The sequence below is a fragment of the Acipenser ruthenus genome, chromosome 24, assembly GCF_902713425.1.
Source record: "Acipenser ruthenus chromosome 24, fAciRut3.2 maternal haplotype, whole genome shotgun sequence".
Lineage (NCBI taxonomy): Eukaryota > Metazoa > Chordata > Actinopteri > Acipenseriformes > Acipenseridae > Acipenser > Acipenser ruthenus.
The window spans coordinates 24,568,718-24,594,870 of NC_081212.1; the positions used below are offsets into that span (position 1 = coordinate 24,568,718).

Consider the following 26,153-nt stretch of genomic DNA (forward strand, 5'->3'; position numbering starts at 1 on the left):
CTTCAGTAAGGTCTTTTCTGATTGGCTTTTGTGGGCGCATCGTCTCGCCCTTTTGGCGCCTTTCCGGTATCGGTAAGCAGCTTCAATATATATTCTATATAGAAGAGCTTTGACAGCCTCCTCCTCCGAGGAAACGGCTTTTCTGAGACTGCTCCGACAGCGCGATGAGTTCTGGTTAATTGAGTTTTACACCCTTTAAAATATATATATTAAACTGAACTACAACTCCCATGTAGACTGCGCATATGAACTGGGCAGGCTGAATGGGAGCGATTATCGTACATAAATACAAACAAGCGTGAGTCGTGAGTGAGGAGTGGATACAATGTGAGTGGGGCTCTTGTTTTTAGCATTTTTTGTTCAGTGTTTCCACAATTTAGAATATTTTGAACGTTGCTAAAACCCCCAAGTTCTAAGTGTTCCCATGTTTACGTGCACAAAGCGTGCGTTTATGCCCCAGGATTTGTTTTATTCTGTGCAACACGTTTTCGGAGGTAGTGTGTATCACTGATAGTTTATCATTGTTTGGAGCATTTAAAACTGGTATCTGCCTGTTGTTTTAATTTTCTCCTTCACAATATTGTTATGATTGCTCACTCTATTTTTGTTAACCGCAAAAGTTAAGTCTAAATGTGATGTATCAAATTGAGTACTGTAAATACAGCTTGTGTTGTGATTTTTTTTCAAAGGAAAATAAATTAGTTACTTAATGTGTTACTCCTGCACTAGGTTTGGAGTTTTGTTGAAGAAATCTTTCATCGAGGTTTTAAAGGGCAGGTCACAGAGGTCATGGACTAATTGGTGGTGGTGGGTGGAGATAATTGTTAGATATTAAAAAATGGATCAGAGACATGTAGTCCTGCAGGACATATGAGTTGCTATCGGGAGCACCACGAGGTAGTAGCGAGCATTTGCCCGTTTATGACCTCTGAAGACATGCATGAGGCTAGCAGCAGAAGTGAGCGTGATGAAAGGTGTGATCTGGATAACATGTCGTCTTTGAGATGTCCAGCCGCTTTAATGAAGAGACACAGTTACAATGACCGACAGAAGGAAACGGCGTGTCTTCAGCTCAGTCTGTTTGAAATGATGAGCTCCCACGTGCACTCTCCAAGCAGAGGGGTGCATGAGGACTGCATGGGAATTCTCAGAGTGCTACTGGAGGAAATGGACCTTGTGTCACAACTAGTGAGTTTGTATATTGTGTATTTATGTTATATATATATATATATATATATATATATATCTATATATATATATATATCAACATATTTTTAATATGTTGCAAGCTTGTGGAATACAGCAATGTGTGCATTGTGTGGTGTGTTTCATTTGACTTGTATACTTGTGCTGTAGTAGAACTTACTTAACTACTGGTGGCGGTGATGGTACAGTAGTCTTTAAGTCAATTTATAAAAATAGGTAGGCACGGTAAAGAATCTTGCACCTGTGCAGAATTTAGGTCGATACAGTCCTTATTAACCAAAAAAAAAAAAAGAGTAATGGTATTTATTTCTACTGGATTGTATTGCTACAATACCGATTACTTCTACCACTTGCTGGACACTACAAAGTATAACCTGATGATGTCTGATGGACAAAAACGAATGGCTCAGCACTAGAGTTTGGATAGGCTAATTAGTGATGTAGTTTCGGGGTCTAAAGACCCCCCCGACCCCCAGTAAAGAGGGCTGAACTGAACCTGTTTATCCATTTTGTTTTGTTTCTCACACTTCAAGATTTGTCAACCATATATGTTTTTATATCTCCTTAGATTTCTTTGTTTGGGGACCAGGACAAGTTATTATTCCACTTGGCTGTGAAATGTGTGTCTTCACTTGTGATCTTTCAGATTACCATCACTGTGAGTAGTACTGTGCTAACAGGAAAACCTATTGCTGCATTTGTCTTTTTTATATGACATTTTATTTAAGTCACAACATATACAATGTCTTGTGACCTGTGAGAAGTAGTAAACAGAAAATCACAACCTCCAGATAATCATTCAGTTTTCTATTTCATTTTTTCTTGCCTCTGTTTTGGGGGGAAAAGTAAGTTTTTAATGGTTTGGATTAAGAAGCTTTGAGAATCTAGCCTTTATATTTGATAAATTGAATTGCAACATTATATATACAGTGTGTGTGTGTGTATATATATATATATATATATATATATATATATATATATATAGTGGTTCTGATTGCAATTACTCAAATATTGTTTTGTTTAACAATTACAGCACTGTGAAACATTAAGCAAGTAACTAAAACTACTGGGAGAAGTTTCTCCTATGTGATTTGTGTCGTAAAAGTTAATTGGAACATGTGATCAGCAGCCATAAAGCTACCAAATAGCTCATTATGTGTTGTTCAAGATTATTAAACTGCGTTCAAATTAACAATAACCAAAAAAAAAAAAAAAGACCTGCTTCAGGCTTCGTGAGAATTTATAACACATATTGAATTAAATCAAGATTTCTGCATCTCCTCGGCTGTGCTAACATTAATAAAGCTGGTGTAATTGAATGAGAAAAGAAAACAAAACCCATTTGAAACTCGGATATCATAATTGGCAATTCTGTTAACATTTTCCATTTCATGCATGTCATCATAATAGAAAAATATTGAGTTGTATCTTTGGGGGGGGGGAGCAGGGGGGTTGTAGTACTGTTTATCCCTGAGGCATGCTAATATCAAAAGGCTAAATATACAGTACTGTGCAAAAGTTTTAGGCAGGTGTGAAAAAATGCTGTAAAGTAAGAATGCTTTCAAAAATAGACATGTTAATAGTTTATATTTATCAATTAACAAAACGCAAGGTGAGTGAACAGAAGAAAAATCTACATCAAATCCATATTTGGTGTGACCACCCTTTGCCTTCAAAACAGCATCAATTCTTCTAGGTACACTTGCACACAGTTTTTGAAGAACTCGGCAGGTAGGTTGGCCCAAACATCTTGGAGAACTAACCACAGTTCTTCTGTGGATTTAGGCAGCCTCAGTTGCTTCTCTCTCTTCATGTAATCCCAGACAGACTCGATGATGTTGAGGTCAGGGCTCTGTGGGGGCCATACCATCACTTCCAGGACTCCTTGTTCTTCTTTACGCTGAAGATAGTTCTTAATGACTTTCGCTGTATGTTTGGGGTCGTTGTCATGCTGCAGAATAAATTTGGGGTCAATCAGATGCCTCCCTGATGGTATTGCATGATGGATAAGTATCTGCCTGTACTTCTCAGCATTGAGGAGACCATTAATTCTGACCAAATCCCCAACTCCATTTGCAGAAATGCAGCCCCAAACTTGCAAGGAACCTCCACCATGCTTCACTGTTGCCTGCAGACACTCATTCGTGTACCGCTCTCCAGCCCTTCGGCCATTTTTCTGCACCCCAGTTCCTGTGTTTTCGTGCATAGTTGAGTCGCTTGGCCTTGTTTCCACGTCGGAGGTATGGCTTTTTGGCCGCAAGTCTTCCGTGAAGGCCACTTCTGACCAGACTTCTCCGGACAGTAGATGGGTGTACCAGGGTCCCACTGTTTTCTGCCAATTCTGAGCTGATGGCACTGCTGGACATCTTCCGATTGCGAAGGGAAGTAAGCATGATGTGTCTTTCATCTGCTGCAGTAAGTTTCCTTGGCCGACCACTGCGTCTACGGTCCTCAACGTTGCCCGTTTCTTTGTGCTTCTTCAAAAGAGCTTGGACAGCACATCTGGAAACCCCTGTCTGCCTTGAAATTTCTGCCTGGGAGAGACCTTGCTGATGCAGTATAAATACCTTGTGTCTTGTTGCTGTGCTCAGTCTTGCCATGGTGTATGACTTTTGACAGTAAACTGTCTTCAGCAACCTCACCTTGTTAGCTGAGTTTGGCTGTTCCTCACCCAGTTTTATTCCTCCTACACAGCTGTTTCTGTTTCAGTTAATGATTGTGTTTCAACCTACATATTGAATTGATGATCATTAGCACCTGTTTGGTATAATTGTTTAATCATACACCTGACTATATGCCTACAAAATCCCTGACTTTGTGCAAGTGTACCTAGAAGAATTGATGCTGTTTTGAAGGCAAAGGGTGGTCACACCAAATATGGATTTGATTTAGATTTTTCTTCTGTTCACTCACTTTGCATTTAGGTAATTGATAAATATAATCTATTAACATGTCTATTTTTGAAAGCATTCTTACTTTACAGCATTTTTTCACACCTGCTTAAAACCTTTGCACAGTACTGTACATTTATAATATAGATCAGAATTTGCAGCAGGTAATCTTTATATAATGCAGGTACTTCATATATCACGTTTTTACTTACCCAGTTGAATGTCACCAATGCAGCACACTCATCAGTCAGGAGGACTAAGGATTAGATGCGATTTCCTTTCCTGCTGCTAAGCCAGTTTGCATTTTTCACCAAACCAAACCTAAGCAAGAATGTTTCCAAGCTACTGAACCCTGGGGAGCCAAGCCTGGGTCGTCTACACGTGGAATTGTTGGGTACCTAAACTTGTCACCCTAACCCAAAGACCAGAGCATCCAAGATTGGCAACTCAAACCAGTGAGCTTCTGATTATAGGACTCCTCCTGTTCTTCACTCAAACCAGTGAGCTTCTGATTATAGGACTCATCCTCTTCTTCACCTATTAGTCACTTTTGTGGATGCACCCCCTCAGAATGAAGATGTGTTGAAACGCAGCAAAGCGATTTGCTTGTCTTTGGTTAAGGGTACCTTACTCATTGTTGTCATAGCTGTCCATTTTTCTTATTTAAGAACCATTATCATATTCAATCTCATTCACTCTTTCTGTATAGCTCAACGTATATATGTTTTTTGTTTTGATAGGACACGTCTGGCAGAAGATGTGTTTCCAGGCATTCAGAGAGCGTCCCGACAGCAGTGCGATGAATGGATGTTTATGGTCTCTTACAGCTGTGGTAAAAGGAGTTTTTAAAGGAACATTTCAATGTAAAACAGGTATGGCAGCTTCATAAGAGTATTATCATACGCTGTAAATGAATTGAATTAAATGGCTTCAGTTAACATTTATGTTCTGAAGATTATTCTCATCATTAACTTTTCAGATGTCATTTATATCAGTTAGGACAGAAATTAGTTTGTGAATTAGATGTGAATGTTTAATTACCTGATTAACATATTGTAAAATAATTTGGATGAATGTAATTTGTAATAATTTATAAATCTAGTTAATTAGAAATAGCTTTAGAATTATTTGACTTGTGCATTGTATAGAATTAAACGGTATATTTAAATCTTTTAAAGACAATTTAACTTGCATTAAAGTTAACTATCTCTATCTATCGCATATTGTTTGTTTTACAGAAATCTTGGAGAGTCTTTTCACCTCATTTGACCCTGCATTTAATGCCTTGTATGCTACCATGTTTTCACTATCTCCGAGTGGTATGAGTCAAGAGCCTTTAACATACACCAAAGAAGGAGATAATGTCACAACCAATCTAGTCTCTTTCATTGATTTACTTGTTGCTGCCAGAACAAAACTGAGGATCTGTTTCCCTGTTCAGAGACTCTTGTTCCAACAGGATGTCTTGGCTTTACGGATGGTTGCCTCCCCTGTTCAGTATTTAGTGACAAAGAAACTGCTTGCCCTTTTTAAAAGGTGCCTGCTCAAGAAAGCTGGTGAAGATTTCTTTAAAGGAGAGGTGGACTCCTCCCTAAAACATGATGGCAATTTGAAAAGTGACATGTTAGCCCTGGCGAATGGTGTGCTGCAATCTGTACATGCAGGTTGGCTTCAAGATATTCCAGTGAGTCCGAAACCCTGCTTTTTTGGAGGCACAGAGGTGCTAGGTAACAGTGATGTAGAAGGCGGACCCGATTTGGTGATGCTAAGAGCGGCAAGCCTCATTTTAATAAAGTCATTGGAATATAAAGTCAAGAATTCAAATACAGAAGAAGGTAATTTCTACCAGTTTGTACAGGGTTTTCATTCCCCGTGCATTTATTGCTGCTGTTGCATGACAATTTACAAGTTTTATTTTGTCGATTTTGACTTAAACATTTTGTTTAACTTTAAAAACTGTTCTAAAAATTAAATCACCATTTGTTCTTCCCATAGTGACGACAGATTATTTTAATGAATATTCTTCTACCAGTTCAGAAATAGTTAATTGAATTGAATCCTCAGTTATTCTCTTTGTATGCAGCAGAGGGCAGTCATACCTAAGAAAAGCTGATTTTCAAATCTGTAGGAGATACATTGAATTCTGTATTTGATGTTGGGTTGGATTAAAGTATAATTAATAAATCGTTATAACCAGAACCAATTATGTAGAAATGCTATTAACCAGTGATTTAAAACTGCAGAAGGCAGGAAACTAGAGAGACAGTGAAAGTGTCAGAAAAGGCTTTCTCCTAGTGCTATCAAAGGACATTAAATACGGTTCGTCTTGGACAGTTCTCTAATTTTTAAATATAGATGATATGATACATACAAACTGAAGCTACAGTTTCAGTTTGCTACTGTTTGTTCTAATATAAATATTTTCTGATGTGTATTATATTATATAATTTGCCTTTAAAAAGCAGCCTGCACATACCACTGCTTTATACAGCTGCGTTACGGAAATGTAAACCACATTTGTTTATGTTCTGTCTTCTCGTTGCTTCAGTTACTCAGGTGGAAACGGATTTATGACGGGTTTGATTTCTTGAAATTGTTTTGTGTACTGCAGGTGTCGCTGATTTACTGAGCTATCTGTGTCTTCTGAAGCTTTTCCTGAAGAAGCATCTCAAATCTGCTTCAGTGTCCCAGCATCTCCTACACCCCTGCGCTTGGGTCTCTGTGATATTCATGGAGCAGGATGATGATATGATAGAGGCAGCAAAGGCATTGCTGATATTGCATCTGCATTTTAGAAGGTAGGTTTTACTGGACGGTTAAGGAGCTTTTTGTTTTCCTAATTACTGAGTACATTTGACCCTAGTTTATGTTGGATGTCATCAATAAGCCAAAGTCATATCATTTTCCACTGTTCTCATAAACACTAATTCTCCAAAAATGGTAACATGCTGTCAGTAGTGAGCCTCATATCGAAGCAAGAATTAATTCCTAAAATACTTCCCGGCCAATAAGATAAATGTGAGTGACAAATACACATCAGGCATTTTATTAAATGTAATATATGCATAGCATGAATGTTTAATCTCTTGTGCTTCTTGCAGATTGAGTGGTATCATCAGTGATGGCGTTGACAGTACAGGAAGCTTGACCCAGCTGACCCATGAAAACGGCTGTAACCCGCACTGCATGTTCTTCTTATTCCTCAGCAGTGTAGCGTTTGACCACACTGTCCTCCTCGACTTCCTGATTTCCACTGAGACGTGCTTCCTGGAATACTTTGTCAAGTATCTAAAACTTGTCAGGGAAGACTGGGAGCACTTCTGCACTGCCTGCCATTGCTGTGATTCGGTCTCGTCAGAGACGGGTGAACAGAATGCAGCTTGTAGTGAGAATGCATGTGGATCCAAGACTATCAGTCAAGATGATCAAGCGTGCAGGCAGCTGGTGTTCCCTGTAGCAGAAAATAATGTTCTTGAATCTGAATCGCCTGAGAGCCAAACCAAGTGTAATGTAAAATATTCGGATGGTCCCTTGGTAGATTATGGGAGCTCGGATGAGTCTGGATCCGACCTGGTGGAACCAGTTTGCTTAGCAACTGGCAAGCAGTGTTCTGAAGGCCTGCAAGACGACAGTTTTAAGATAGGGAACTCTGTTTGTCAAAGTGGAAATAAGGACCAGACCTTATCTAAGCATTGTCAAGTCACAGGGGATCAGGGAATGCTGATGCATTCATCTCTTCGGGACAATATGTTGTATGACAGTCTGACGTCTTCTGGTGGGATGTTTAACAAATCCATCATGTGTCTGATGGGACTGAGAAAGGCTGTAACCAGATTGCAAAGAAGAAATCTGTTTCCTTACACTCCAACAGCACTTCTGAAACTCTTGATACAAATTGAGACAAAGAGTGGTTTGACTGATGACCGGTTGTGAGAAATCTGGAAGTAATCAAAGAAAGAGTGTCTAAGAATCTACGGGAGGTTGCGTGGTTCTACCACCTACACAGGAAGAGTAATATGTCTTCCTAAACATGCTTGCAATGCATCATGTAACTTAAGCACAAAGGAAATTCAGAAGCTACAGTCTCCTTTTGTATTTGATTTAAAACCAAAATAAAAAATCCATGCTTTCTCATTAATCACTTTTTTCTTTGCCATGAAAAACAATTTGATAACATAATACAAAAAAAGAAACACAAAGTACAAAAATGTTAGATGCCCATTGTAGCTTAACTCTTTAAGCACTAGGTAACACGTTTAACAGCGTTAAATAGCTTTTTTGCCCCTTTTTTATATAAACTCTGATCGATTCTGTTTTATTTACTAAAGCAGCAGTATCGGTTCCCTATATAGCAGATTTACTAGCATCAATGTAAATGATGTGGACAGCTAAATATAAGGATGTTTTTTTTTCTATATTTATACATTGATAGGGATAGGATTGTTAAGCATGATGCAGGGCAGCTTTTTAATCAAGGTATCAGCCTTGCCTCCTTGATAGTTCAGGGTTAAGTTACAATAAGCATATGCATGGGGTCATTCAATACAGTTTTGCTGATGTTTGGTAGCTTTTTATGTTTTCTGTCCCCAATTAGTGCAGACAACAACAGCGCATGGAAGTGCTGTGCGAGTGTGTGTTGGATGACACTACTGATGAGAACAAATGCTGCAAACAGCCGAAAGAGATTAATTAACTTAGTTTTCTGCCAGCTATTCTGTTGTAGCAGAAACCCTTTCCCAATGGCTTCGTTTGCCAAAGCTGCTAATGAATTAGCAAATTACAGTGCACTGAAATCACTGTCAACTTGCAGGCGCTGTGACATACACAGGGTTTTTGTTAGAGCTGGTGCTTGTTGGGTTACTGTGCTTTGTGAATAATTTGTAACGCATTGTGTGGCTTTAACAATGTTGTTGTAGAAACAGCTTATAATGAGAGGTCATTCAATGCAAACTAATAGTATACTCATAATTACATGAAAGGAAGTACACATGGAAACTCAGTAGCAGTCTTTCATGTAAACCAAGTTATATTTTTTTTGTATAAGTACCACGTTATCCTTTCTTTTGAATGTTTTTAAATTCCTTGTAGGTATTGGGCTCAGTGTCTTTTTGAATCAGGAAGTCCACCTATTTGACCTTACTTTCAGAAATTCACAAATCAAGTGAAGCTGGACACAAAACCTACAAAAATGATTTTGTTTATATGACCAGGCAGTAAACCTTACTTTTTTAAGTCGCACACACCTTACTGCCATTTCATTATGTAAATGTTTACCTTTCTAAATATTTAATGACTTGATATACTTAATGTATACAGAGCTCCTGTTTTGTGAAGCCCCTTTAGTTTGCCTCAAGGAATACTGTGAAATTAGAGAGCTTAAACGTCACACTGATACTAACCTGAAAAACGTGAATTGCGACTCAGCAGGGTGTGACCCTAAAGAATTTCAAACAAAAAAGAGTGAGTGCTCCGGGTGTGTACAGCAGTCATGGTTTCAGTGTTTCCCGTGGCTTCTCACAGAGTACATGTTTAGAAACTCGCTTTGGATTGGGATATTTCCTGCTCGCACAGAAATAGCAATAGAAAAGGTAACAGTTCATTTTTTTTTTTTATTCTTCTGTAATGTTCAGCTGTGAAGTTTTCTGGTGGCAGGCTTTTCGGTGTGGTGTGAAGTAAGACTAACATTGTTTGACTGCTGCTGAAGTCAACTTGATTGTAGAATAACAGCACATGGAATATCTGCCGCTCATTACTGATTTTCTGTCCATTTCATTGAACGTTTCGTTCATCAGGGCATGGGGTTCAGTAAGAAAGCTGGCAAAGCTTTCTCACTGGGCTCACCTCTATTATGTCACTGTGATTCATCATCATGGAGGGACAGGTGTTTGATACTTCCTTGCATTTTACAGTACAAATACAAATTGAATCTTGAGTCTGTATATAGATTAAATTGAATCCCTGCAAAGAAAGAAACACAATGTTAAAAGCTACAAATGTATTGTAAGGATAGTACATGTGTTGTGAGTCAGTAATCAGTTTCTACCACTTTAAAAGCACCTTGCCAAGATTCTGTGAACCAAAGCTCACCCATTACAAGTAGAAACACGTGATTATTGTTATTCTGTATTTTTCGGAAAGGCTACATACTTATTACAACACATGTCAGGTTTAAAATAGTATGTTTCAGAGACTAAAAGTAGCATTCCTGTTTTTCATTGTTTTAGTAAAAGGATTGACACTTTTTTTAAATCTCATTCTTTTCATTGCGTGGTACTTTTTTCAGTTTTTCTAAAATCTAAACAAATACTTTCTAATCTGATTGAAACAGGTCAGCTTACAAACACTGCTGTCTGTTTCCTTGTACATAGAGGTGTTACAGGGCTTTTGTTTGGATGCCAGGTTGCCATGACTTCTGATACAGAACACCATGCCTGAAAAGTAAACATCAGCATTCACCTTTCTAACTAAAACTGTGGTTTTTAAAGATATGTTTTGAGAAGCAGTTCTAATATACACACCAGTATTTCTGTTGTAAAAAATGTAAGTTGAATTATAAATGCTCATATTAAGACCATGAAAACCTAGTTACTGTTTGACACTACTATATGGAAATGATCTCGCACCGGTTCTAAAACTATTAAGAATCTACTTTGACCTTGTCTATAAGCCATTGCGTTATTGAGAGGCTACAAAATCCTATTACAGTTATGAATTTCTTATTTTTCATTTAAAAAAAAAAAAAAAAAAAGTTTGATGTACTGATGAGCTGTCTTATATATGTCTGATGGGAGAATATTTTATTAAAAAATGAAACTGCTCCTCTGTATCTGTTATTGTAGCGCAATACAAATACAGCCCTTTTATGCCCTCCCATTATTGCAAATATAAAAAAATCTCATAAATCAAAATGAAGAAGGCTTTGTGCTGGGGGTTTTCCAATGCCTTTGACGCTGTTTAATGCTTCTCTGTCTCCGCTATATTCAGGTGCCCAGTGGAAACAAACAAGCATGTGCGTTCGTTCATCAACATAAAAGAAACATTATGTTCAATAATAAATGTAGGGAAGAATTAGGAACCACTCACTATGACTAGGTATTTGACAGCTGGTGCAATTACAATGTGTACAATTATTTCTGTAATGTTTACTTGCTGCACCTGTATTGTGCAAGTGTGTTGACTCCCTCTATTAATAATGTATGAGGACCTTTGCTTTTATTTGTCACGGCTAAAACAAATTGCAGTTTGAACCCACAAGGCAGCAACAATACAATCGCACCTCTTTTAAAAGTCCATTTGAAGGGGTTTGTGTTACGCACACAGTCTAAAAGCTTATTCTCCAAAGTGTTATCGGCCAATTTCAAACCTTTTTAAAAGAAGTTAATGTGTTTTGATAATGGGAGGGGAGCTGACATGTTTTAGTTAATCCTTCTCCTTCAAATTGCTATCCCTCTGACACCTGGCCTACTAGTGTACGACTGCAATATTGTGGTCATGTCATGTGACTTTATCACATTTTATAATTGTCCCATAAAACATTGAGCTGTATTTGAGAACTGTTAATTACAGATACTTAGTAATTCCTTGTTTTACAATCACATGTTAACTATTTAATCATTCTTCCTGCACTGCGTGCCCCGGGATGCTTTGTTTGTTCAGAAATAAAACCCCTCATCTAGGTTAACCCGAGTCCCTTTGAGCTTAAAATCTCTTCTACAAAGGAGATGGAAATCAAGGGGGCAGAGCCCATGAGGGTTCATGTGGTACAATACAGGTTGGTATGTTATTCTCCTGCTGCACAAATACAGGCGCCTCTTGATACTTATCAGCACTTTGGTTTATTGTCAGCCTCTGAATAAGAGATCCCACAACCCAATGTTTCTGCCTCCGCGTTTTACTGTAGGCTGTGATAGTCTCCAGAAACTTAAATGGCAGTCAAGGTCATTTAAAAAAAAAAAAAAAAAAGGTTCACTAACATGTAATGGTAATCCCTATTGGAAATATTAATATTATTGCTGTTCTTAGAGGTCAAATTCCATTCATTTTCCTCTCTGGCTCTTTTGGATATTACATGCTTTCGTTTTCTTAGACTATTGTGTCAGTTTATTTGGCAGTCATTTTTGTCGTTCTGCAACTGCAATTGATACAGAACATCTAGGCTTCTGACCACTAGTCATAACAGGTTGTGCTGCATTTTTACATGGTTTGTTATTTACTTTACTATTACCTATATAAACAAAGTGAAACATTCCTGGTCATAGCTGTGGCTTTATTGTCTGCAGTTGATTCTTCTATTTAAAACAATGTCTTCTACCAAAGGCTCAGTGCCTTCTACCTTAATTTCTTTTGATGTAATATTTAAATATTGTACTGCGCTTTTTATTAGCTTAACAAATAGAAAAAGATACTTCTTTGTAGAACAAACTGATGAGTATGCGGCATAAGGTTATGTACATACACTCATCGTAGCACTTAGAACCGTGGACTGTAACAGTTTCCTTTAGCAGTGGTATTAACAGCAGGGATCAAGAGTGTCATGTTTTCAGATTTCAGAGGCTAGCTAGGATAACTATTTTTGTCTGGTCAAACTACAAATACTTGGTGGGAGCAGACTAGATCATTCCCTATTACACTGTTGACTGTGGCAAGGAAGATGGCATCTATTTGGTGCCTCTGTTGTTTCTTATGCCTTCACAGTAACTTGTTCCGCAGTGTGTTGTAAAGTATATTGTTTGGGAAATAATGTCATGTTTAGAAAGCCTAGTTTCCTGCAGTGACCTCATGCATACTAACACAAACTGAAGGAGACCATAACATGTGACTCTTGCATGTTCTTAATGTATACAGCGCCTGGCGGCTTTAGAAAGTGATGTTTGGCTGTACCGATCATCCTGCTGTTTCAGAAACAGATGGGAAAAAGCTTGTTTTACTGAGTGCATATATAATGGGTTCACATACAACATGAGGCTCCTTGTGGGACAGCATCATCTACACCGTTAATCATTGCCATGACTCCACCTGAAGAGCTTTCTGTTTACATTGAGGTTGAGGGGAAAGGCAGGAACATATCTGTATTTAAATTGTTTTGACAGATATTTGCAAACTATTCATTTGTTGGCTTCTGCTATACTGCCTGGATCAGCTTCAGGATTAAGGTGGCAGGGGAGGTAGTTTGCACGTTAGCCATGGATTTTACTTCAGTATCATAAGTGAAGATTTCCTTTCTTTGAGGTTTTTCCACATGGTCCCCTCCCTGTTAACAGCTGCAATGCCCACCTTCCCTTTTGATTTTGGATGTGATTCATTTAAAACTTTTTCTACTTGATTTTCACAGAATAAGTACATAAAATGTAACTTTTAAAAATGCAAAGATTATACTTTTCACACTCCAGTTATGTCCATACCAATGACTCGGGGTTGGCTTGGCTTTTGGCTGCAGTGGTGGTGCAGGACCCCCACCTTGACAGAGAACGCTTCCTCACACACCACTGTTTGGACAGGCTCCAGTTTAAGCAGAAGGATATAGGTCATGCAAGTTGAAATTAATGTGCCATAAAAAAAGTCATAAAAGTAATCATTTATATGACAAATACTGGCATACAATTGCTGTTAAACCACAAGCTGATGCTGCTTAAATGTTGGTCTGGCTGTTTTGAACTAGCAAGTCATTAGCCAGGTTTTTAAATGAAGTCTTTTGTGTTGGTCCAAGCTGAGCAGCCAGTAACAATTTGTGGATGTCTGCAAAAATGACAGCCTGATGGGCAATTTGGAAAATTGCACAAAAATGTGCTGTCATTTATATTTCCCTTGCATCACATCCATTTCTGTAATTGCAGTGTGAAGAATACTGTATGTAAGCTGGCCTTTGCATTACTAGCAGTCTTTTATCTCGTGTATGTTTAGCCCCAGTATTTGTCACTAGGTTTCATAGGTACTTTCTGAGCAGCTTGCTGACCTTGGGTAACTTGCTTTATTACTACTTCTTCCCCCAGACTTTATTCCAACTGCAGGTTACAATATTTTACTTGCATCATTGAACCTGCAAACACATGCAAGGACAGGGCTTTGCTTCAATGCTGGCCAAAATATCCACTTTAAAACAAATTTATTTACCCAAGTTTGGTTTTCCAATTGTTTTAGGATGTTACAGACTATAAGTGACTATTTTTGGTGGGACCGGCTGTGGTTTCCTGGTAACCTGACCTGGACAGATTTTGAAGACAGAGATGGACTCGTCTTTGCCAAAGTTTCACATCTGTTCATCACAGTGCCTTATGCTGTAGCTTTTATGGTGATCAGATATGTCTTTGAAAGGTAAGCTGCTAGAGTGAAGAGTATTTGTACCTCACTCCCCCATTCAAGTTTACTTATCAGCCAGTCCAACTTTAAACACATCTGGATTAATACATTCAACACATTGATTAGTATTAATGTACTATTATATACCGAGCATCAAAAGTAACTTGTCACTATTATAACACATTTATTTTTAAAAAAAAGGTATATAAATGATGGAGATTGACAAAATGTTTTTGGTTTCTTTTTAATCACTCGATCATTCATCCTTGACCATGACACGCTTGAGTGACTATGACTGAAGCATATGCACTTAATCAGCTAATTAGTAAGACAGTTGATTGGACACTGGATATGGAGTGAATATCAGCTGTTGAAATGCAATCTTGAATAAAAGCAATGAAGAAAATCACAGAAAAAAACCAATATGCCATCATTTTCATCATACAGGTTTATAGCGACACATATAGGGAAAAAAATCTTTGGACTCCGGGAAACTGTTAGACTGAAGGCTTCGGAGAACATAGTCCTAGAGAAATATTTCATCACCCGCTTGAGGAATCCATCACAGGTAAGTGGAACATTCTTCCCACTGTAATATCAGTCCATTTAAAATGTCTTCTGAGGAACCTGACAGGCCTAAGATTATTTTCAATAAGCATTATAACAAATGTCATACTACTCATTTGCCAGTGGCTTCATGAAATATATGTAGTCGTATTTGGTTTGATTCTACCACAATCAAATTCACATTGCATGACTTATTAAAAAAAACAAACAAAAAAAACAAAACATCTAGAGATTAGAATTGAATTAGCCTGGTTTGGCATAATTTAAAAAACGTATATAATTGAGACGTATATATTTAGGTGTAATATTTCCTTAGTATTGTATTCAGTAAAGTTTGAGAATGCTGCTAAATTACAGTAATGAAATGCTCTTGCCATATGAAAGGCTTTCATTTATATAAATACACACTACTGTGCTCTTCTGTGTTGCTTGTTTTGCCTTCCACAGTCAGATCTAGAAGGATTGGCAAAAAAGTGCAACTGGACGGTGCGAAAGGTGGAAAGATGGTTTCGAAGAAGACGCAACCAGGAGAGGCCAAGTGTACTGAAAAAGTTCAGGGAGGCTTGGTAAGAAAGAAACCCAATATGTTCACCACTACTGCATGTGTTACCCAGGTATATAGTGGACCTGTCTGCCCCATGTCCATGGACATATAACTGACATGAATATTTCAAACAAGTAACCCTTTTAATATGTTTTTTTGTTCTCTTTTTGTTTGCAGTTGGAGATTTGTGTTTTATCTCTCAGCATTTATTGGAGGCTTTGCAGTTCTGTACGATGTAAGTAGCCTGGACTATCTATCCATCTGTCTCTATCTATCTATCTATTGTATACACGTCCAGGATTGCCTTACAAACTGGAAGTTAGTGAGTCCTGCTGTCTTATGATACTGTATTAGACATACTCCTGAGGCAGAATGTTTCTTTTGTCTCCTAAGTAAATTCTCAGGCACATTTGATACGCTTTTGAACTTTTGAGAACACCAAGGGGGAAAAAAAATAATTCTAGAACCTGAATGGTTAACAGGTCTAACAACTTTACCTGAAAGCTGGCTGGTATATATGAAATGTGAGCAGATTAGGAATCTGCCTGACTGTACAGGGATTCATTTTTACGCAGCAAAAGTGTGAATACAAATTTCAGATAGATTAACTTTGTTAGGTATTGTACTGTTCACAGAATTCCCATAGAACAAAAACAGCTTATACTGTGGTTAACAGAGAACATGGCATTTAGCTCTCCTGTCTGTGCCTTGTCCAGACCCATTTGTTATATGGCGCTCCTGTATAAAACAATACCTTTCGTGTACAAGGTGAAGGGCAATTACCCTTGGTGCTAATGCTGAACAGCCTTAGGATTGCAGGTACTTAGCTGACAATTTACTTTTCATCAGGTTTGAAGAGGTATCGCTGTACTGCTAAAGGGATCTCTATTTATCATCTCCCCTCCTCTGACAAACTCAACCTTCAGTCACTTACTCTCTCTCAGGAGCCAGGCAGTCCACAAAACCCTTTGATAAATGGCTACTCATTTTACATTCATTATTGGCTCATCATCAACAAGTGATGGGCTTTGAAGATAGATTGAACAGGTTTTTGATGTATGTGACTCGCTCGGGGGGTAAAAGCTGAAATATCTAGTATGTAAAGCAGCTTGACTATCCCCTTACCTTTTCAGGATATCTGCAGTTACTTCCTGTGGTTCTTAGTTCAGGGGCTGCTCTTCTGTTCTAATTGTCTGTCGTAGACATTTGTAATGTAGGCTAGATCAACCAAAGTGTCTTTATATTAGTAAGCGCCAGCACCATCTAGTGGAGAAACTTGTTTGCCACGTGGCAGATCACTCGCTGGCACTCGCTTTTACTTCTAAAAAGACATCTTGGCTGAAATAACTGGTTACATATATATATATATATATATATATATATATAGCAGTTAACTAGAAATAAAGAGGATATCCTGAACTCAAGTGAAAGCAACTAAACGCAAAATAAAAACCATAATATCTGAGTAAGTGAAATTGGACAAGGTAAAGGGAAAGCCACTTACTCTTTAAGATAAATGTAACGGACGGTGCTGTGTGATACACCGCAGTTACGGCTTGGAGATGAGATGATGTTCAAGCTCTAAAAGCACGACTGCGGACGAGCCTGGCTCTTTTGCATAGTGGTTTTAATGCTCGCTTGTGGTGCGCGGGGTCACCGGTTCACAGCCAGCCTTCACCCTGTTACATCAACTAATATGCATCTCCATAAACACTGGAACTTCAGGAGTCACATCTTCAGTTTGATAGTCAGACTAATCAAATATTCAGTACGATTAAGGGTATCTTCTATAACTAGCTGGTAGTTACTTGACACAGTACCAGTGGTTGACGCAGCTGTCGCTAAGACACGTGCCAAAGGAGACCTGAAGAATTTTGCTTTGGTGATCACTTGCTTTATATAGATCGTGTTGTGAGATGAAGGAAACTTTTAAATCTATCATAACTGATGTTCTCTTTTTAATTCAGGATTGGTGTTGATTGGGGGGGGGGGGGGTATCTATATTTACCAGCCCGCTTAAATGTAACATGTAGTTTTGAGATTTAAATCAATGTAAAGAGATATAAAGTACAATAGAGTCCCAAGAATTGAGTTTTTGCACGTGATGGTTTTCATTATATTCTGCTGTACTGTATATTGTTCTGTCATCCACAGAAACCGTGGTTCACAGATACCCTGGAAATATTCCATGGATTTCCAAAGCAGGTACTTCAAATTTGCAATATTTGAGTATTTATGATTTCAAAAGTGTAAATGTCCAAAATTGTTTTAAATAATATCTAATGCTGATTCTGTTAGTAACAATGAGGTTAAACCTCGTATTTAGATGGAAAACCTCCTCCAGTACTAGAAATGTATTTTATTGTATCTTTTTTTCATTGGATCATTATAGAAATGTGGTATTTCCTCCTATGGGTATATCACAGCTTCTGTCTGGTCATGGCATGTACAAGCTTGTGGCACAAAGTTGTCAGTAGTTTATAATGCCACACTTCTGCACATTACAGGTTGATGCTGAAATGATTTTTTTAGAATTGTATTTGACATTGAATTTTTCCCCTTCTCTTCCCCCACAGACGTTGTTGGATTCGCAGTACTGGTATTACATAATTGAGATGAGTTTTTATTGCTCGTTGCTGTTCAGTGTCGCCTTTGATGTGAAAAGAAAGGCAAGTACACAAGAAATGCATTGTACTTCTCTTATGCACTTACTTGAATCGTTTAATATTCTTCTTAGCAGTAGTGGTTTTTTGTGCATTCAAAATAATGCTGTTATATTATAGCTAAGGAGTGCCCTCTACTTAATAATGCAATGCATGTTAAAAGAAGCTGAATCTTTCCATTAAGCTTTTCACAACCACATGGTCTGGCACTGCATTGGCTCCTCAATGGCCAGTGCTGTGGAAACACAAGAGCAGTTCGAATGGTTGAAGTCTTTGGTAACATTTTCATATCTTAGTAGTGCTTAGATACAGTAGTATATCATATCACACAGGTCACCGCCAAATAACAATGCATTAGATTACCAAATTGGTTCCAGTGTTTTACTGTCAGCACTATTTGTTCTAAATCAATTCCATTGCTGGTAACATGTGTTCAGCAAATGGTACTTTAAGGACCTTCGAATAATTTGCACAGAGCCTTGCAGTTTGTAATCAGTAAATGAAGAGAAGATTTGCTACATGTTACTGGGGGAGTTTCTCAGATCAACAGTCCGATTCAGTGTCGGAGAATTGTATTAGTTCCGAGCTGACCAGTCAGTCGCCTACATTACCAATAATTCCCCCTTCGTGAACAGTTTTAGTTGATCTGGGTTTTGTGGATTGCTTGTCAGTTAATCTGTTTTTTCTGTGTTGTTTTTTTTCTATAACTACCAGGACTTTAAGGAGCAAATCATCCACCATGTAGCAACGCTTAATTTACTGGCGTTTTCCTGGTGTTGCAATTACATCCGAGTTGGAACGCTGGTCATGCTCATCCACGATGCCTCTGATGTTTTATTGGAGGTAAATAGAGTTGCTGTTAAGTGTTAAAAGCTGACACAATTTACTGGCTCCTTTCCCATGCCTTAAGCCAAAGATAGCATTGGACTGAGTGATTAATTCTGCTGTATGTTCTAGGCATGGGGGGGAAATGTCACTGTTATTTAAAGTTGATAGTTTCAACATTGTCCTGAAAGTCCTGTTAAATCTCAAATGGCAACTATAACCAAAGGGCAGAATGATGATCTCCATGCATTAATGGCTATTTTGCAAATTTACTCTTATTTTGCAGCGAAAGAGCAGCATGTGTGTATAATTCTAGCTCCCTGGTATATATTTGACATATTACACCTTTTTGTTAGACACTAATTCCACCTATTATTCAACACCTGAGTAGTTCTAGTGTCTTTAAAGAGGTACTTCATATCTAGGGGTACTTGAACATCTATTTGAGCTGTTAGTAAGCACAGCAGACAATGTTCTAGATAGAGACTGATACAGATGCACATAATATGATTTTCAAAGAAATTAATTAATCATTAATCAAACTCGGTGTTCATTTATCAAGATTAGTGTTGCATAAGAGAATATAGTAAGGGTATGGAAAATACAGGTTCGGGTAGATATCACTGAAATGGAATTGTTCTCTTTTTTTTTCTTTTCCTAGTCTGCAAAGATGTTTAATTACGCTGGATTTACAACGATCTGCAACAGCCTGTTTGTGTTATTTACAATTGTGTTCATCATCACCAGGCTGGTCATCTTCCCTTTTTGGTAAGAAAGATTTCAATTTTATTTCAGTTATTATTATTATTATTGATTCTTCATTTTTACTGACCAACAATTATTTTATTTTTTTTGGATCATGTATTATATTAACTATGCCACGATTGCCAGTAATTAACGAGGTAACTAGTTGATAACTAGTAACCGATTGCTTCCCCACCTCACTTACCCACAATCGGCTACAGTTAGTATCTATGGTAGTATCTATAGTTTATGACATTAAACGTTGGTATGCAGCCAATTTAAGGGTTACAGAACCAATTTCAGAGTTAAGATAATTGTGTTCCAAATGTGACGCATACCCAGGTGCATTCTGAAATTCAGCAAAAAAAAAAAAAACCCTGCAAGCTACATAACCCCATATAATCCACAGCTAATGTCAGATAAGACACTCTGTATAGACAAATAGCATGCTGACCTGTTCATCAGCTAATTCTGAAATCTCCCTTCAACAAAGCATATCGCTTGACCTTTCGATTTTAACTACAGCATTTGGACCGAATGAAAAACGCAGTGAAACAATATTTGACTGCCTCTTTTGACATGAAGGCTTTTATTGTGTTAATGCTTTGAAAAATGCAGGGATCAATGGTAAAAAGAAACTGGTGTTCAACAGGAATTTTTTAATATGTCACTTGGCCTTTCTGGAGTATTACCTGAGGATGTATTTGAAGTAGTACTGCTGCACTAGCACCAGGAACAGTACACTGTTGACTATTTAAACCTCAACCATATACAACTTGCTCTTTTGAATACTCCTGTAGAAGGACATTACTCACCGAATTGGATATAGCTTCATTTGTTATATGTTATGTTACATATAGGCAAATCTATCACCCTATAATTAATTATTTGAAAGGTAAATAGACTGTGCAATAGGCTGCATTCATGTTACACCTGTTGCAAAATCTTAATGTATTTTTGTTATTTTTTTCCCATATAGGATTATCCACTGTACCTGGTTTTACCCAGTTCTTTTCTTCCCCCCATTCTTTGGATATTATTTCTTCAATGCGATGCTCATAGTTCTACAGATGCTACACATATTCTGGACGTATCTGATACTACGGATGGTGAAAAAATTTATCTTTGGAAATGTAAGTAGTCTAATAGTCAGTTACCTTGTGAAATGACTGGAAAGCCACCGTAATGCTTTATTTGGACGCCACAATGTACTGATAGCATTCATTCAGGTACTGTACTGTATTACCTGCTTATCAGAAGATATATGAAAGTGAGAAGCACATGGAATGCAAAGGAGAGAACAGACCTGAACTGTCTCCAAGTACACTGGCTGCAGCCATTATATAACAATTGCGTTTGCCTTTCCTTTATCAAGCAAAGTTATTCAGCAAAAGGCTGCTGTGCAATGCAGTGGGAGCCTTTCTGACGTCCCTGTATATCAAAGGTGAGGTGCGCCTCGGAGTATACCGTTTTGGCACACTGAGTGTCCTATGACTAAATTATAAAACGCTACAGTCTCTGATCTGCAGTGGAAATGGAACTTGAATTTAGCTTCAATGCCAAGACAAAAATCCAAGAGTCCAAACCAATGTAAAGAATACACAACAAACTGTTAAATACAAGCGTGTGGTACAAGAAGGGATGGGGCAGGCTGGCAACTTTGTATCATAAATGGGGACTTAATTGGGACTAAATGCACCCATTACCCACCCTTCTACTTTTCGACTTCATAGAAAACATTTTTCTTTTTTTAGAAAACTAAACAAAAGGAATGTACTTTTTCACAGTTTTTTCATTTGCTTCATAACAAAGTGAAGTTGTATTCCATTCACAGCCCCTCTCATTCAATTTTAACAAGGTATAACAGAAACCAGTAAAGGTGACTGACACCTGGAAAGATTGTTCTTGTATAAATGCTTTGTTAAAAATAATTAACACTGTTATAGGTTAAAATTAATGAAGGTGTTCCAAAATAGAGATGTGTTAAATAAAGTAGTACCAGCCGCTTATCTGAAGCTTGGCATGTTTTTCAGATTTCATAGACTGCAGCTTGCCTAGTCCACATCTGAATGTGGTTTTAGGGGTCAGTGGTGCTTCTAATCCCTTTCAATTTAGATGACTTCAGCTGGATTGCAAGTGCTGCCTGTTTTCAATAACGTTGGTAGATTTGGCTGGAAAAACAGTACTGCAAAACTGGAAAACCTTATATATATATTTATTTCTCATCCTAAATGTTTATTTCATGATCATACCTCATGAATAAGATATGGATGACATTTGAAATAAACAATGATGGAACGCAGGTTGGATGGCAGTAGCCAGCAACAGCAGTATTTATAGATTGAAGATGTGTTTCTATTAAACCAACCATGATTATAAATGGTTTTCAGTCCACAGGCTGGCAACTCCAGACCTGGAGGGCTAATCCACTCTGGGTTTAAGAATGAAACTATGAAGTGCTTTAGGACTTGGTCAGAGGGTTCAGTATTTCAATTAACAACTAAGGACACAAGAGATACAAGGACTTGGACTGGAAGTGCCTTGCATGGTCTGTGATCATGATGACTAAGGGGACACCCACCCTCCCAACATGGTTATCCATAGGCAACATGGGGACGGTAAATTACCCATGGATAGACACAGAAAGCTTGTACTATTGGTTGCTAAAGCAGTGTTCATATGGCACAGGTCAAAGTCAGTACAGTGCAGACCATAGTTATCTATGAACAACTTTATAATGAAACCCATATGGCATGTTCCCCAGATGCCTTTTTCTTAGGTTGTTTTTAAAAAAAAAAAAAAAAAAAAAAAAAAACACCCCGGCTGGATTAAAACAAAACACTCCAGCAGTATTTTAGCAGACAAACAGAATGAAACCATTACTGTTTGATGCACGGAGATTTCTATCCTCTTTCCATTTGGGGGTTGTAATGAATGGAATGGCACAACACCTGTATGCCCCCGTGATGGAAAGCAGATTTCTTCCTGTTCTGTGGGGACCGAGCAGCTAGCTGCGCTTGCAGATGTCTGCAACATGTTTGTGATGTATAGACTGGCAGTCATTTAATGCTCACAATAACTTGAGTTGGCCTTGAACAGATAGCAGATTTGCCTTTGTGGTAAGCTAATCTTTCAAGCCCAATTACGTATGCATCTCATTCAAATACTTTAAACCTGGAATGCATTAGATCTTGGATTCTTTTATATAAATAAAAAATAAAATAGCTGCAGATAGTGTTGACACGTGGAAAGGAAATCGCAAAACGTTTTTTTTTTTAATGACTTTGCTTACTAGATGATAAAACAATAGACTTGTACTTGTAAGGCTTTATTTCCTCAGCATATTAATTAAGTCAGATTTAATGTAGTCGGGATGTTAAGGAATTCAGTCTCTTACAACATTTCCTCAAAGTGACTAAAATGTGTAGTTGTGACGTGGCATGTGATCAATAAAAAAACATATAGAGAGAAACTGCAATTACTTCAGTGCACTTAGCACCTGTAAAAAACATTTTAACTCATACAAATGTAGACTGTGTAGTGGATTTGAGAGAATATTATTGTGATTTTATTGTAGTGGATTGGAGAGAACATTATTGTGATTTTATTAACACATGTTCAATGATGAATCAAAATCAAATGTTGCTGTGTGTATTGCATACATTTGTATGTCTCCTAAAACCCTGTCTCAGTGTTCATGAGCTGGGTTTGAAACTGCAGGTGTGGAGGCTCACAGTCTAATAGTCTGTACCGGCTTCTGTTTGACTCTACATGGCTGATGTCTCATTTCTTTTTTCTAATTCTTGTTCAACAGCACCATGTAAATTAACATTTTCTAATTGCGCTGGAATTGCCAAGATGCTTGTTTCTTAAAAAAATAAAAAAAGTAATTGAAAAACTGCCAAATGCAATCACCGGGCTTTAGAAGTAAATGAACTTTCTAATGTAACTAGGCACTTAATCATTGACAACTTAATACCCAATGTTACATTTCAGAGATAAATTCAACTAGGCTTACTTTCCCACGGTGATAAATTATAATTCGGACAGGATGCTGATTTCAAGATTTGGACTTAAAAACGCATCATATTTTCAGAATCTAAAACCTGAAAAAAAAGCGTTTTTAATAATTTATCGAGAGAACCATCAAAACCAAGGTTAACATGCACTGTGTATTTCAGTAAATCTGGTTAAAATGTGCTGTTTCCAAGAAATTTGGATACAAACATATCTAACATGTCTATGTAAAAGGGCTATTTGGTACAGCTTTCAGTTACTGATATAATGTTCAAACACACACTTCACTTGTACTGAGCTGTCATTTCTGATATCTAACATAGGTGGCACAGTGGATATGCTTTTGAATAGAAACCTGGCTTTGGGACTTGAGGGAGTCAAAAAAATAAATACATTACATGAGTTAGTGAGTATACTAAACATCCTGGATCAAGTCGTTTTCATGATTGGGGTTAATAGAGTGTCACCCAGTGTAAATCCAAGATGGTCTGTCGGAAAGGGCTTCATTCTAACTTGGTGCTCTGGGACACGGGGGAAAAGTGTGCTTCTTTAAGGCAATTCATTTGAGAATACTGGCAGTGACTCCTTTGGAGTGAAAAACAATGATGTTCCTATTAGCAAGTTTTAATTATATTACCGTCACTATGATGACTGTGAGCCCCCAACAGATGATCCCTCGATGCATTAAATTAACATTATTAATCACGCCAACAACTGTTTCTGTCCGCTGTTTTCTGCTGAATCTAGATGGTTGGTGATGAGAGGAGTGACCATGAAGAAGAAGAGGAAGAAGAAACATCACAAGAGGAAGGAGATCAGAGAATGAGGAATGGATCCGCAACGGGGAGATATCCAGGTCCAAAGAGTCAGCGTGATCATTAACGCTGACGCACACACACACGCCACCGCCTCCTGCAGCCCTGCTCTGGCTGTGTCCTCAAGGAAACCCAAACGGCACTCTGAAGATGTGTGCAGTCTGCTGCCAGCTGGAAGTATTGATGAAAAACACAATGTGCACATCTGATTTATTGCTGCAGGTCCTGGAACAGAGCCCAGTAAAAAATGTGCTTAATCCAACAGAACGTATAGACAGCCTTGCACACGCACACACACACACACACACACACACACACACACACACACACACACACACACACACACACACACACACACACACACACACACGCTTTAACATAACTCATAAAGCTCATTAAACAGAGTACTGTGCCAGTGAAGGTACATTTGTAAGGGTATACAAATCAGTTTGCTGTATGTAGCTAAATATTTTGTAGTATTATTAGATATTTTTTGTATTCTGTTATATGTGTGTGTGGGTATATCTATATATATCTATATATCTATATATATATATATATATGTTTTTGTTACAACAAAGCCATATTGGCTACCTTAGACTAAAGAAAGAAACCTTAAATTGAACACATCGTATTTAATTGAAGTTCTTGGTCAGTAATCCATTACAGTGTATTTTACTGAAAAAGGACAGTTGCTAAAAGTCCCACTTATATGTGACATTAGGTTACTTTCAAAGAGTGAGTTAAAAAAGAAAGAAAGAATACAAGCCAAAATACAGTATTCCAACTAAAACCAAAAAATACATTTTCTGGGGTGTTTCTCCTCAATTTACAAGGTTCTTGGTATGACTTGGGTGTCTCCCCCTCATATATTTCAGTTACATATAAAAACAAAGCTGCATGTTCAATCACAAGTAGTCATTACGGATGTGTTTGTTTTTCATAACTTGTTTTTTAAACTTTTCATAACTTGTTCTATCTGGCAAACATCATACTGGGAAGGGAGGGGGGGTGGGTCAGTATCTTTTTACAAAATCTATGAAACATACTTGTCATTCTTGTGAGTTATGACAAAGAATTCTTAAGCAACATTCCAAAGCTGGTTGCTATGCATTCCTGTATGTTATTGTGTTAGAACCGTTGGTTTGGAAGGGTGGAAAGAGCCCTTTTTATTTCTTAAATTAGAAACAGATTCACTGAAAAGAACCATGGGGTCTAGTCAATTAATTGAAACTGCGGCAGATCTTAATACCACCCTTGTTGCAATCACTAAAACAGGTCTCGTCCCTGGTGTTTTCCATATTTAAAAGACATAAACACTAAAGAGACTCAAATGACCTGTTGGATGATTTATTTGCATATCCCAGGTACCCAAAGAGACTCAAATGACCTGTTGGATGATTTATTTGCATATCCCAGGTACCCAAAGACCCCTGTTCTGGATTTGCTGTTGTTTAGATCAGCTGAAGAGATCAAATGAAACTTATTGGAGTATTTCTATGGGTAATTTCTTTAAAACCAGGTGTTTCTTTTTTTTCTTCTGATAAATAGTTTTACTAAATTCAATAAATATTTTTTAAAGTGA

The 26,153-nt window shown here is 37.7% G+C and overlaps 2 protein-coding genes across 3 annotated transcripts; both read left to right on the top strand.

Annotated features, from left to right (window-relative positions):
* Positions 1 to 9: 9 nt before the first annotated feature.
* On the top strand, positions 10 to 26,153 carry LOC117429295 (ceramide synthase 2-like). 2 transcript variants are annotated; one of them, XM_058998899.1, is made up of 11 exons: positions 10 to 72; positions 14,235 to 14,408; positions 14,841 to 14,961; positions 15,408 to 15,526; positions 15,682 to 15,739; positions 17,659 to 17,709; positions 18,081 to 18,173; positions 18,882 to 19,010; positions 19,654 to 19,760; positions 20,716 to 20,869; positions 24,501 to 26,153. In XM_058998899.1, exons 2-11 carry the CDS (start codon positions 14,236 to 14,238, stop codon positions 24,633 to 24,635), a joined length of 1,140 nt encoding a protein of 379 aa, XP_058854882.1. In that variant the 5' UTR covers positions 10 to 72; position 14,235; the 3' UTR covers positions 24,636 to 26,153. The 2 variants fall into 2 exon arrangements, with proteins under 2 accessions (XP_058854882.1, XP_058854881.1); XM_058998898.1 differs by lacking the exon at positions 10 to 72 and adding an exon at positions 85 to 327.
* LOC117429732 (protein Lines homolog 1-like) lies at positions 326 to 8,235 on the top strand. Its single transcript, XM_058997798.1, has 7 exons — positions 326 to 1,188; positions 1,775 to 1,864; positions 4,450 to 4,597; positions 4,838 to 4,969; positions 5,336 to 5,932; positions 6,709 to 6,895; positions 7,199 to 8,235. Exons 1-7 carry the CDS (start codon positions 871 to 873, stop codon positions 8,028 to 8,030), a joined length of 2,304 nt encoding a protein of 767 aa, XP_058853781.1. The 5' UTR covers positions 326 to 870; the 3' UTR covers positions 8,031 to 8,235.

Excerpts from the sequence above, each read along its gene's own strand:
- LOC117429295 (XM_058998898.1), top strand. Across the intron at positions 17,710-18,080 it reads TCCATGGATTTCCAAAGCAG|ACGTTGTTGGATTCGCAGTA; the intron begins GTACTTCAAATT and ends CTTCCCCCACAG. Across the intron at positions 20,870-24,500 it reads AAAAATTTATCTTTGGAAAT|ATGGTTGGTGATGAGAGGAG; the intron begins GTAAGTAGTCTA and ends TGCTGAATCTAG.
- LOC117429732 (XM_058997798.1), top strand. The coding sequence starts at position 871 with ATGAGTTGCTATCGGGAGCACCACGAGGTAGTAGCGAGCATTTGCCCG. Across the intron at positions 1,189-1,774 it reads TGGACCTTGTGTCACAACTA|ATTTCTTTGTTTGGGGACCA; the intron begins GTGAGTTTGTAT and ends ATATCTCCTTAG. Across the intron at positions 1,865-4,449 it reads TCTTTCAGATTACCATCACT|CTGGGGAGCCAAGCCTGGGT; the intron begins GTGAGTAGTACT and ends AGCTACTGAACC.